Raw genomic sequence first — 13,983 nt, 5'->3', positions numbered from 1 at the left:
GGTCAACAGCAATTGAAATACAAATAAATTTTGAAAGTGTAACTAACAAATTTGCAATAAATAATTAGCATTATTTTCTACCAGTTTTACAAAGGCAGAAGAGAAGGTTTTATACCTGTATATTTTCATTTGCATTTAGTCTGCAAGGCGGATATAGATTTACATGAAAATTAAAAGTACTGTTTCACACGTGTTATACTGAAGCTTCCAGGTCAGGACATGGTTTTAGTTGTACAAGGCACCGTATACACACATACCAAAAAGAGAGCACCTACTCATTTAAAAGCCTGTAACCAAAGCACTTGAACGAGTACTTGTGAAAGTAGCCAACTGAAGTAACAGAAAGGGGTAACAAAACAGGTCACAGAAAGATGCTTGCCCCAGCGCATAAGTCTTTCAGACTGTGACACAGAATGTTATATGCCTAAATCATATTTATCTTTTACAAGTTACTAAAAGTCCCTACTGTTCAATGAAATTAACACCCGATCTGGAAATACCCAAGGTATTCACCTACAAGAAAGTGACAAAACACTCTACCTGACAAGTAATCTTCAAGTTGCAGTGTGTTAAGGTAGATTTTCTCAAGCAGTTTCCATTTAAATCACAGAAGTTCTAGCAAAATCAACTGGCCTGTGCACAATGAAGATTAGTGATAGGACAAACTCAATTACTTTCTGTTAGGTTCATCTCTTCCCTGTAAAGTTTTTTGATATACTACCCTGTCAGCACTGCCTAAACTGCTTTCCAGCAAAGCATAGGTACATGATCAGCCTCTCACACATGGGTACAGGGAGTTCTTCCAATCTGTTGGATGCCAAGCTGGTCTTATTTTAAATTCCCCATGGTGGGGAACCATTTAGCGAAATTCTCAGTTGCCAGAGTTTGCATTTCCTCTCCCTCTCCAGTCTGCATCTCTTTCCTCCTACTGCTTTCTTCTATTTGGTTTGATATCTAGTAGCAGGCTTCCATTAAGCATACTTGCTACTAGTTATGCTTTGGAGTGTTGCATTAATCATTATCACATTAGCATATAAGCATTTTGTGCTCTAGTCATAATTTGTCTTCCTTCATCTATTCTCCATACCTTTGCTAGAAGCCCAACTTTGTGCATGCTTTCTTCGTGCTGCTTTTGAGTTCCTTCATATTCCTTCCCAAAGGTTCAGCCCTCTACAAGAGGCATCGACTCACTGCCTAGCGTGACATTTTGCTTGTTGCTTTATCTTATCAACAGTCTAGGCTATGCTTCTGAAGATGACACTTTGGTTTTGTGTCACACTGCCCAGGCTTCTCTGGTGCAATAGCTGTCATTAGCTCCAGCTAGCTGCCATTAGGTCAGCTAGGAATCTGCCTGTGGAGAGAGAGAGAGAGAGTCACTTGCTTATTCAGCACTCTGAGCTGGAGACCTCAGCTGGACAGCATAGATGCAGTTCATCACTTATGAAATATGCAGAGTGCATCTGAAGAACTTTTTAAAGACAGGATTCTCCAGCATAACTAGAAAGAATTATCATGGAGCAATTCTTCCAGCCACCCTAATTTCAAATCTGAAGCTCTGAATGGAGGAACACCTTTCTTCCTTACTTATGGTCTCTCTACAGCAAAACAGGAACTATAATACTCAGGACACCAATCCCTCAAGCTTTCTGGTTTTTTGCTATTCATACTGTAACTTGACTACAACATCAAACCATGAATGATGTGACACTGCGCTAGATTGGGCTAAAGTAGATCCTTCACCAGATTTTGATTTTGCATCGAAGTTAGGTTATCAGCACTTAATGCACAGATTTTTTTTCCAGTGAAGTTATACTTCAGCTCAATGCCAGTTATCAAGACATTGACTGGTTCCATATAGTAAGCTCCAATTTTTCAGGTTTTTTTAAACCTAAATTGAAGAGCAGGAGAAGATATGAAAGTACATGACAGGAGTGCCTAAGCTTTGCTATGCTAATAGCTTTAGGATGACAAAAATCCTCCTGTAACTCACTGCCTTGGTCTATTTCACACTTTTAGTGGATTTAACTTAAAGGAAAAAAAATAATCATGTTAAAAGTCCAGTTACACTTATTGTATTTTGGAATAAATACCGTAGAAGAGAACAAACTTGTTTTTATTTTTTATCAACTAGCATCTGTCACTGCACATGCATTATAGCCACTCTCTACTGTTAATAAACCTAAAAGCATCCAATTGCCTCCTTGGATACACGACACTTGGGCAACCCCAACAGGTCTGTTTCGATGCAACACAGTATCCCCCGATCCGGCCAGCTACACAGGCGGCGCGCCCCACCGCGTGGCTGAAACTGGTACCACAAAAGCAGTTTCACTGAACCCTAGAATTACTAGTCTACTTAAAGTGGACCCTAGATACTAGTCTGCTTAGCTAGCCAGAGAAAAGAAGTGTGCTGCAACCACTCCATCACCTTAATTTCTTATTTTTTTTAGAAAAAGCTAATGACCTAAGAACTACTCTCATCTGGTTTAAGCACCACGTACCTGGCAACAACTCCTGCACTTCTGCCTGCCAGGTGATGGGTCTCAAGAAGCTCTTTTATACATCATCTTCGATGAATTACCTCAATTGTCTCTCACCTGCTATAGTTTGAAATAAGTTTTGTAACTAGAGATCAGTTTAGGTATTCAAGCACAAACAAAATATCCAGACAAATTAGAAATAAAAATATTAGATCCAGAATCAAAAGGCAATGAATAATGCCAAAAAAACTTACACTTTTCTGGTTTATTATGACTCACCTTTTTATTTATAAATGGAACAAAGCTCTTTGGCTTGACCTCTTCCCCTAAATAGCTGCCCTGCAAACCCAACCTGAGATCTGGAAGATTTAACAGTTTATGATGTAATCCATCAAAAAAGTGTGATTGGGAAAGCTAGCTTTCTTTTCTATTCTCAGTGTAATGCACATTGCTTCCCTCCAGTACTACTTTCAAGCATCACCAAGACACAGAAGAGTTATCATCATGTTACTACTGGTTGTGTGTGGTGAAAAGCTTCTGAAGTAGCAGGAACAGGAATTAGTATTACAACTGCAAAATAAGACTGTGATACTGGCTCATGCAAGCTCCTACCTGAAAAAGAAGTTCAAAGCAAAGAACAACCACTTATATTAGTAATTTGATTTGCTACCTTTAGCTTAATACTTTGTACAGAAGACTTAAATAGCTGTATCAAGAAAGACAGGCTTCAGAATATAGTCAGTCATTTTGTCACAACAGGAAGGACACTGGTTAAAATTTTCTACTTTGATGTCATTGATCACAACCATATGAGCCTCCTAACAGCCTACTTTACACCTAGTTTTGGTTTCAACTGCCCTTTTTGGTCCTTCACTCATGAAGTGTCAACACAGAAACAGGCAACAGAGTAAACCAAGCTCACTGCCTCCTATTAACCTGGAACTATATTGATGAAATTCAATTTTTAATGCTTCCATTAAATATATTAAAACTATGACTTCAGAGATAATAGGAAAAACTTTAAAACTTCTGTTAACATTATAAACAGAATTTTGTATTTTATGTAACATTATTTGGGGAAATTTGTCATCATATTTGCAATTTTTTCCCCCCAAAGCAAGTAGCAGAAACACGGAAATTAAGTTATTTTAATTGCAGGATCGCAGTAAGACAGGTACCCAACTACAAAAAAATAAAATACAAATCAAACAGCCTATTCCTATACTGAGCTAGGGCCCTAATATGAACACTGGCCTACTTCAGTGATGCAGCTTACAAAACACTAGAATTCTGGGGAAGTGTTGTTTATTCATTAAACAATCTGGTCACTTTGTGAACTAGCAGAATTACCCACACAACTCACATGGGAGTGTTTGCCTTGTACACTCAAATCTGTAACCTAAGATTTAGGGTCTGTGCGACAGCCTTGGTATAAATAACATGACCTTATGTTTCAGCATTCCTACAGTTATCAACTAGATACATGAAGAGGTTTAGCTCATTAAGTCCCACCAAGTCTGTTAAACACATTATCATGTTAAGCCTTCCTTTCACGCACAGAATTCCCCCAACTTTAGCTTCACATTATTTGCCAGGCAGCCAAGTGAGCTCCAAATCAGGAAGAGGAAGGCCATCTTTGCTAGAGCCAATAGCTTGTACCACCAGAACAGTTACCAACAAGGCAAAGGGCAACGAAGACTCAGAATCATCACCACAGCTGCTTCCACCGTTATGAAGTGGGTGTTGCCTGAAAAAGCTACTGGCCTAGGACAGCAGGTTAATCACCAGCTGAAAACATTCAGTGATTCTGGCCACTTGCAGAGATGAGTGGAAGTGCTACGGGACACTTAAGGAAAAACTCCTTCATGGGATGCTCACATAGCAGCTTGTACTTGGAAAACTTCTCAGCTCAGCACAAATATGACATAGACAAAGCCAGCATATAAATTAATACACCAATGTGAAAACAAACTGATCAAAGCAGATTTAGCTTTTCAGTTACTTGTAAGACATTGCTATTAATCCTGGTCTGAGAGGGCCCAACCAACTGTTGCCAAAACTCAAGTGAGAGAAAGTCATCAGTACTACCAGTCCAGGTCAGGGAAAACTGGCTTCAATCAAGCCAGGTGTTTGTTTTCAGAAAGGTGAAGGCAGAACAATCAGTCTCGGCAGTGTTTTCTCCACTAGTTTAGACTAAGACTGTATTAACAACAAATGTCTACAACACATTTCTAAAATAAAAAGATTTTGGTTTAGCATAGCTTGCAGACACAAGAGACAGACTTCAGCCTTCTTGGCATACACATTTCCAGTTGTTGCAGAGAAGCATTCTCCAATGTTTCTAAAAAAAAAAATTGTGTTGAAATCCTGAGATCCATGGGCAAATCCAGCCTTCCTAAGGAAGGCTTTAACACTCCTTCATTTAAAGGTTCAGTGAGAAGTAGCAAATATTACCTCTGCCAGTTGCTTTAACTAATGCTTTTGCCTTACCTATTTTGCACACACACTCTAGTTCTCAACTACTCTTCCAATAGAACCCTGTGTGGGCTCTGACACTTAAAACTCACAGCTTTATTGTGGAACTACGAACAGTAAACAGCTCAGCATCTCATCCCATTTTTGAAAGCTAAAGCTGAGCATGATACGTAATGACAAGCCACTAAAACCCAATCTGAAACCAGAGATCTTAGTGTGGCAAGACCTACCAAACGGCACACAGGGAACACAAGAACTCCTACAATTAATCTGATCTAACTGTGCAACTCAAGTTGGTAGAACGAAACAGGTACTGCAACAACAGATTTCAGTCTCACCAATTCAGTGCAGGTAACTGTAGAGCTCTAGTAGAGACTGATGTGACTATTTAGTACAAAGGCTCTTAGAACTCATTTTATTTTCCTCACTACTTGATCCAATACACAAGATTTAATTTTGCCTAAACCCAAATAGTGAAAAACTTCTAAAGTGTGTGAAGACTTTCAACCGAGGAATCTGCACATGGCTAGTAAGCCTACCTACCTCATTTGTAATCAACTAACCAGAACTAAATGTGACAAACCAAGTACGCTGCAACAGGTGGACTTAACTCCACTCTCAAAACATATGAAGTTTAACAGATTACTTTACAGGACTAGTATTACTGCCTACTTTAGAGATGAGGTTTTGTGGACTTGGAAGCAACACCAAAGATTACAAAGCAAAGCTCACAGTGCTTGTACTAGTCTCTCAACAGCTATTACACTTTCCATTAATCTTTCCAGCTGTTTTGTAGGAATTCATACTAAGGCTAGTACCTGCGTGTAGCAGGCAAGTTGTAAAGATGACACCATACACTACGAAACAATACAAATATAGCTTCAGTGCTGCTGTTTTTTTTCTTTTTAAGGCATATCAATACTGTAGAACTACTGTTTGTCTGTATCAATTTGTTGGGGTTTTTAAGCAGTGCATTTTCAGAAGTGAGACAGCTTGAGACAAAAAAAGCTACCACACCTAGTAAAGCAGCAGCAGACAGCCAAGCTAGCAGTATTAACAAAGATATGCACAGGTAAATTAGTAAACACTACAGGCAAGAACCTACAATATGAAGTTTAAAAGCAAGATGATGCAGCAAGAAGATTCAACAGAGTGTTATCATAGGAGTTTTTACAAACCATGTCTACAACATTCCTTACTTCCATTTATGAGTTTCAGGTCCTAAATACCACAACTCAGCTTCTCAATGACTAGCTAAAGAACAAAAACCACATAACTCCAACCTGCACCAACTTAATTCCTTTACAATAGTATAGCAGAAGTAATGCTCACAGCTCACTTTTGGCTACCATGTACCTGAACAGTTGAAAATTCCAAGTAGGAGTTATGTACACAAACATGCAAGTTAAATAAATGAAATGCTCCACTTTATTAAGAAACCAAAAAACACAAAACTGAAGAGTTCAAGGCTTCATGTACCCAACTACTACTGAGAAATGTTATCTTAGTTTTGTTTCCTAGCAGTACTAATAGACCAAGATTTATCTCTACAAGGTAGTGTTAAAGCTGACATCTTCCACCATTTGGGCTGTAATAAGCTAGCTTCAAATTAAGAACTTGGTGCAGCTACAGTTAAGTCTAGATATTTACATAAATGTGGTTTTAGTTAATATGCCGTTCTGTAGCCAAGAGCTCTTGTAGCTGAAACAACAACTGTCTTCTACTTAGTGAATTTTAAGATGCTCAGTTTGTTTCATCAGCTGTAAGTCTACTGAATGAAGTTCCATGCAAAGATACAAGTTTTAAGTCATCTAACAGACCTAGATGCCATTTGTTTCTGGCTACTAGAAATACACAGCTCTGTGAAGGCATTATCGTAGAACCTACTAAAAGACAAGACTGTATCTAATGGTAGCACATGCAAGCTGAACTAGATTTTTTTTTTTCTCTCAAGACACCCTTCAGACCACAAACATTCCCATTTGCATAGGAATATTGATTCAATCACACTTACCAGCCAAGTGTTCACTGCTTTAGTTTTACCTGGCAGTTAGTTCAGCTTTCCTCAGATGCTTAGATTATATGCTTCAGGAAATCAAGGGAAGGTTAACCATTAGCTCTGATTTAGCAAGAGGAGCATAACATGAGAAGCAGGAAGGGGAACAGAGAATGAGAAATGCAGTTAAGAACTGAGTGTTAGCCTCAACTGAAGAGCAGAAGACACTTTGAAGAGTTTTCCTAACAATGCATGAAAGTTCACTTGCTTAGAGATACTTGAAATACAACTTTATTATCTAAACAAAAAAGAATGGGAATGACAGAAACAAGATTTACACTTAACACTTTGATGTGACTGCAGCAGTCTTATATTTGAAACTCAAAAGGGGAAGTAATTGCAGTCCAAGAAACAGCTAAATATGCAGATCCAAAATATGAAGGTGGGGTCTTTTTTAATTTTGTTTTGTTTGGTTGTTTTGGTGGGGGTTTTTTTGTTTGGTTTTTTTTTGTTGTTTTTTTTGTGGTTTTTTTGTTTTTTGTTTTTTAAACTGCCACATTCACTCCGAAGCCCATTCATCTCTTTCAGCATCCCAAAGATTAAGCACATGTTCTGCTCAGCTAGATAATAAAGTGGCAAACACGCTGCACCACTGACATCACAGGACAGTTGCCTATAAAACTAGACTTCTGACGCTGGGCTCCAGCTTCATCCCTCACAGATCATCATCTTCATCTGGCAGTGCAGTGGTTTGAGCAATCTGGAATAAATAAGTTACACTTAAGAACTGTTCTTCAATTATTTGCCCCAGCAACCCAAACAATCATATGACCTTTGTGCCCTTCTTCACTTACCTGTAAGTCTTGCTCATACTGTGCTGCCAGTGCTGGGTCCATAACAACTTCAGGTGGTGCAAGAGCAGGCATGGCAACAAACTCCAAGTTTGGATCTCCAATTAGCTTTCTAGCAAGCCAGAGGAAAGGCTTCTCAAAGTTGTAGTTACTCTTAGCTGAAATGTCGTAATACTGCAAAAAAGTACATAAAAGACACCTCTGATATTTAGGGCATACCAAGATTAACACACACATAATCAGCTCTACTTTTACCTTGGTATTCTTTTGACCACATGACTTCTGTTTATGCTTTCAGAAAGTCATGATCTATGTGCCCAGAAACACACAGTTTCAGGTAAATAAGCAGCAATAACTGAAAAGGTATCCAATCTGATCAAAGACAGAACTCTTAGGAGGCAACACTGCATCTATCTTTTTCCTGTGACTTGATCTACTTTAGTCTTGCTTCTGTCATCTGGTGAGATTCTGAGCAGCAGAAGGAAAATGCACACAAGCTCTTTAAGAACTTACATAGCTTCTGCTCAAGCCCAGAGGTGATCATCTTTAACATCACCACTTCCCCCTTCCCTGAAGTTAGGTTCAAACAGCCAACAGGATGTAAAGCTGAAATAGTACAGCCCGCAGTGACAAAGGCGGAACACTATTACTGCATAGAACCCAACTTCAGTTGGATCCAACAAATTCAATTCCTACAAATTCATGCCAACATACCTGGAGATTCTTCTTCCTGTGGAAGACAATGGATTTTGCCTTGACTTTTCTGTCCTTAATATCCACTTTGTTGCCACACAACACTATAGGGATGTTTTCACATACTCGTACCAGATCTCTGTGCCAGTTAGGTACATTCTTGTAAGTAACTCTTGATGTTACATCAAACATTATGATGGCACACTGAGCTGCAAGAAAATAACAGTCAAGAGTTACATCAGGAGAGTAAGCAGTATTTAAGACTGGAGAGAGAAGAGAAACCAACAGAAATCCCACATTAGGGTTAAGCGTCTTCATTAACTTTTCCCCCTCAGCTACACAGTTTGAGAGCCCATGTTTTGTTAACAAGTTCAACACACAAGTCCACAGAACTCAGCCCACGACCACACTATTTCACTTTGTTAATGCCCAGTCTTAAAGACCAGCCAGTTCTATGAATGCAACTGTCCCACTGCATAACCCTGTTGCATTGTATGAGAACACACAAGGATTAGAGGAGTCAACTTTGATTTACACAAATACCTGGAATTAGTTAACATCTATTTAACTAATCTCAGGCACCCTATTGAGGCTTTCAAGTAGGTTGAGAGCTTGTAGTTCACATTTCAGGATGCCCTTGTCCCAAACAGTTCTTCAACAAACATGGGGGCTTGACTCGATCCTGGCATTTCTAAAGGAAAAGCCACGATGTCAAACTAGTAATCCCTTGCAAAGTTTGAAAGGTGACTGAAATACACAAAGAACAGAGCTTAGCCAAGAAGAGTAAGGGACACTACCAATACTCCTTTAGAAAAGATGACTAGACTCTGGCATGGAGATGTACAACTTCACTGTCATATTTAAAATCTTAACAGTTTTGTGTGTTTCAAGTCCTTGCCTCAGCACAGTACACTTATACAGATATGAATTGGTACTAACTGAATAAGTTAGTATTATGAATATGAATAAGGTGCACCATTACTCCTCATTAATACCAAAGCCTGCAAGAGCATAGTGAAATACAATCTTAAGATGTTCCTGCATCAGCACAAGTTGGATGGCAAAGGAAATTATCATAGCTACATGAGAAGTGTGAAGACCCAGAAACTAGCTCATCACTGCAAACCACACTAACAGCTTTCAAAGTGGCCAACATGAGTAGAATGAAGGATTCAACTCTAAAAGATACAGAATATTCCCACATATACATTTATCTTACCTTGGATGTAATAGCCATCTCGCAGCCCACCAAATTTCTCTTGGCCAGCTGTGTCCCATACGTTAAATTTAATAGGGCCTCTGTTAGTATGGAACACCAGGGGATGAACTTCAACACCCAGCGTTGCTGTAGTAATAAGAAAAAACAGTGCACTTAGAGATGCAATTCATGGCCTGCTAACTGATACTGAATCTCTAATGTTTCTTCAGACTTACCTACATACTTCTTTTCAAATTCACCGGTCAAATGACGTTTTACAAATGTTGTTTTACCAGTGCCACCATCACCAACCAGAACAAGCTGTTTGACAGACGAAGGGAAAAAGAAGTCAGAGCAATACACTTGCAGAGACATTTAATCAGTCATGTTAGTGTTAAATACTAATTACTACTACAAAGACTTCAGCTCTACAAGATGCTGTAAACAAAAGACTGAATTCCTGACAAAGCAACTCACTGTACTGGGACCCAATTTAAGCCTATTGTACTACAACTCCACTCAGACTTACCCAGTTCCTGTAGCTGAAAACTCCAATGCACTCTGAATATGGTTCTACTAAACTAGAAGTGACTGTATCAAGAATAATATGGAATTTCAACTTGAATGTGACCATATTTTGAGGGGAGCTCATTTAAGCACCTAAATTGGAGAAATCCACTGTAATCTTACATTTTAATAAAAAAAACACCACACAAAAAGCCCCCAAACAACTGTACTACTAAAAGCTAGAATACTGTAGCCAAGCACTGTAAGAAATACAAGTAACAACCTTTCATGAAGCAGTCTTAAGGACTGCCAGCAAAATAAAGAACACCACACAACACACCACAAAATTCTGCACCACGACGTTTGGAAGTTTTCTTCGCCGAACAATTGACATGTAGATAATAAACAGAAAACAGACCATTCTAATGCACTCTAAGCACTTTTTGCTGTGAACTTCACTTGTGAAATTTAAGTTTTATTACACTACAAACAACATCAGATTGACACTGTGCAACAGAATATTTTTTTACAGGTTACAGCCATATTACAATAAACTGCACCGTTAATGAAAGACCATCACTTCAAAACGAAACCTCCCATCCACGTTAGCACTCGAGTCAGTCGTGCTGCTTCTCTACTGAAGGGCAGGTGTGGATGGTGTGCGTGAAGAAAAAAAAGAAAACAAAACACCAAACCACTCCCTTACCTTAAACTGCACTTGGGGCTCTCCTTGGGCGGCCATGCTGGGTCTGCAGGGGAAATGGAAGCATGTGAGCTCACAACAGGCGAACTGATTCAAGGCCCAGCCGGAAGGGGCCGGGCGCCGTTCGCGGCTCCCAAATCGCCTCCTGCGCGCCAGTCGGCGCCGCCGGCGCGGAGGCTGGGCCCACACCGCCCCCCGCCCGCCAGCACTACGGCGCGCGTGGTCCCGGGCCCATTCATGGGGCAGGAAGCGCCTCCACATTTCCCCACACGCGGCGGGAGCGCGCGCGGCAATGGCGGCGGCACCTCCCTCCCGCCCGCCCCTGCAGCCTGCTAACGGCAGGCTGCCGCCGCACTCCTCCGCCCCTCGGGCCCCGGAAAGCAGAGACGGGGACGGGGCCGCCAAAGGCACCTCAGCGAAAGCCAGCCCCCGCCTCGCTCCGCACCAAGTCCTCTCGGCCCGCCCAGCGCCCCAGCCCCCGCGGGAACCTCGCCCTCCGGCCGGGCGGGGTGTGGGGGAGGCCGGCGCGGATCCTCCGGGGCTCCCGGGCGCGACCTCCCGCCAACCCGGCCTCAGCCCGCCACCAGCCCCCGCCGACGGGCCTGGCGCGCGCTCCCCGCCGCGAGCCACCATGACTGAGCAGCGCGCACCACCTCCCCTCCCCCCGCGGGGCCGGGCCGTCGGAGGCCCCGCTCCGCTTCCCCCGTCCCGGCGCCCGGGACGCAGCCGAGCACGGCTACCGCCCTCCCGCTGCGGCAGGGACAGGCCGCCACCCAGGGCGGGTAACGCGGCGGCACCGCGCGCTCGGGCCCGGCCTCGCCGCGGCCCGACCCGCCTCCCGGCCCCGCCGCCGGACACCGGCTAAGGGCGGCCGCCACCCCCACCGCTCACGCCCTTCGGAGCGGCCGCGCTCTCTGCTGGAAGGAGGCGGAGAGCGCCCTGGCCCCATTACCTTTCGCGAGGCTTCTCTCCGCGTCGCTCCCCTCCGTGACTGGGCGCTAGGAAGATGGCGGAAGCGCGGTTCAAATACCCGGAGAGCGACGCCGCGCGGCCGCGGGGAGGAGGAGGGGCCGGCCGTCACGTGGCGGGGGCGGGCGGGAGGCCGCGCGGCGCCGAGGGCCCGTGCCGCGCCGGCCGCCGCCCGGGGGGAGTCGCGAAGCGCGGCTGGCACCGCCCGGCGCGGGTAGCCCGCCCGGCGACCGGGGCCAGCGCCTGGTGCCGCAGAGCCCCGGGTTCTGCCGGGGAGGGGCCCGGGGCGCGCGGCAGCCACCCCGCGCGACCCTTCGCGTCGCGTCAGAGCGCGCGCGGGGCCGCAGCCGCACCCGGGAGAGCGCGCGCCTTCGCCAGCGCTGCCTTTGCGGCCCCTCATCGCCGCTGTTCAGCCCCTCGCACAGACGCACTGCGCTCCCCGGAGTGCGCTCATTAAAATAGGGCCGTTTCCTGAGCCCTGGAAGTTCTCCAACCTCTCAAGCCCAAACTTCAGTGGAACAAAGCTGTTGAAAAACTGGCTGTCAAAAGAGCCTAAGTGTTTCGCCTAGGTCTATAAATGCCAAGTTCATGGGTTCAAACTGACTTTTAAGGTCTCCAGTATTTCTTGCTCCAGTATACTGAAAACAAGTTCTGTGTGGTCTGCATAATCTTTCTTGGTGCAGCCCATAATCGAGAATAAATAACGGATTATTATTTCTTTAAATATCTCTGGATTGAATTAACAAAATATTTCATGGCAGGTCTTGTATACAAACATCTCTCTTGTTCATTTTCTACAGACGTAGCTACAACGTACAGGGAAAGTTTTACAATAGCTGCACTATGCTCTTAATTTTTGCTTATTTGATAGCATAATGCCAATCCAAATGTTGCATAAGATTTTGGAAAAATCACTGGCTTCCTGAATACGCCTTCACTTTTTTGGATGAGTTGGGTTTGTGGCTTGTTGAGAACTTTTGCTGATCACCTCTAGGTGTCAGGAAGGGTATTTTTCAGAACATGCAACTCATCTAGTTTTTCACAGCACAATGCTATCTTTATAAAACCCTTGTGAATTCCGCCTCCCGACAAATAAGCATGCATTTATAAATAGGAACCCATAAAGCCGCATTAGTGGAGTTTGGCAGTTTTTAAGACTATAAACACTTCGGGGGGGGGGGGGGGGGGGAAGGTGCATAATCTGCAACTGCATACAGCACACTTCGTCTACTTTAAAAACTTCTCCAAATTGTTACAAATCTACTAGTAAACTACTTCTTTTTCTGTGCAAACCAAATAGTAGCACTACATAATACTTTATTTTGAAATAATTAAAATAGATTTCTAATTAAAAAGTTCCCTATCATAGCATTTGAGCTCCTGGAAAATACTTATTTTGTTGTTACGGAGGTAAGTTAAATTAGGTGGAATCTATTTTTTATCATCATGTATAAGTGTTCAGTTCAAAGGATCCACAAAACATCCACCCCATTCAGCAAAGGCAACAGAACACTTCTTAGCACTCACTCATCAGCTGCCTTAGATCACTGTCTAAGAGTACATATAGATATCACTGGATGATTTGCAGAATAATTACTTTTAAGTTTCCTGAATCTTGACTCAGGTCAACTGTGAACAACCTTAGCAACTCACTGAGGCAGATAAATACACAAAGAAAAAGGCAGCCTTTACTAAGTAAGCCTCTGAAGATGCAAATGAGGAATGGTGTAAAAGGCAGTACTGGAGATAAACAGAGAATTAAACAACATATTTGAATACAACTGCTATATTAATAGGAAGCAAGATCATTTTGTAACGTGTAAATGAAGGTAACAACATTCACAAGCAAGCAATGAAAAGGACCATATTTGTACTTCCCAGTTAAAGCAGCGGCTGCAGACACGTCTCTGGAATACAAGCTCTGGCAGGAACGCAGATCTGCACACTGGCGTTCAAGGCGACACTGGAAATTACACTGAAAGGTTTGAAAAGGAAACTAGTCACTTTCAGCATAGGTAGGTAAAATGGATTGTACAGTAGCAAAATGCAATCAAAATATGTATTCCAAAGACAAACTTTACTCATTTTTTCACCAAGTTAAAATGTGTCTG

The 13,983-nt window shown here is 42.7% G+C and overlaps 2 protein-coding genes across 4 annotated transcripts in view; both read right to left on the bottom strand.

Moving 5' to 3' along the window:
* ADGRD1 (adhesion G protein-coupled receptor D1) overlaps positions 1-7,086 on the bottom strand; it is a 172,703-nt gene extending 165,617 nt beyond the window's left edge. For 2 of the 3 annotated variants that reach the window (XM_080405451.1, XM_080405455.1), the window contains exon 1: positions 1,088-7,086. The gene's annotated coding sequence lies outside the window, so the exon portion shown is untranslated. The remainder of the gene's footprint in view (positions 1-1,087) is intronic. The other variant, XM_080405453.1, reaches the window with a different exon arrangement.
* Positions 7,087-7,226: 140 nt separating this feature from the next.
* On the bottom strand, positions 7,227-12,001 carry RAN (RAN, member RAS oncogene family). The gene is made up of 7 exons (XM_080407526.1): positions 11,856-12,001; positions 10,907-10,949; positions 9,930-10,014; positions 9,715-9,840; positions 8,517-8,704; positions 7,806-7,976; positions 7,227-7,711 (listed from the first exon to the last, which is right to left on the bottom strand). The coding sequence occupies exons 2-7, from the start codon at positions 10,940-10,942 to the stop codon at positions 7,667-7,669; spliced, it is 651 nt and encodes a 216-aa protein (XP_080263652.1). The 5' UTR covers positions 10,943-10,949; positions 11,856-12,001; the 3' UTR covers positions 7,227-7,666.
* Positions 12,002-13,983: the final 1,982 nt, after the last annotated feature.

The sequence above is a fragment of the Falco punctatus genome, assembly GCF_963210335.1.
Source record: "Falco punctatus genome assembly, chromosome: 1".
Classification (NCBI taxonomy): domain Eukaryota; kingdom Metazoa; phylum Chordata; class Aves; order Falconiformes; family Falconidae; genus Falco; species Falco punctatus.
This window is presented reverse-complemented; position numbering and strand designations above follow the sequence as displayed.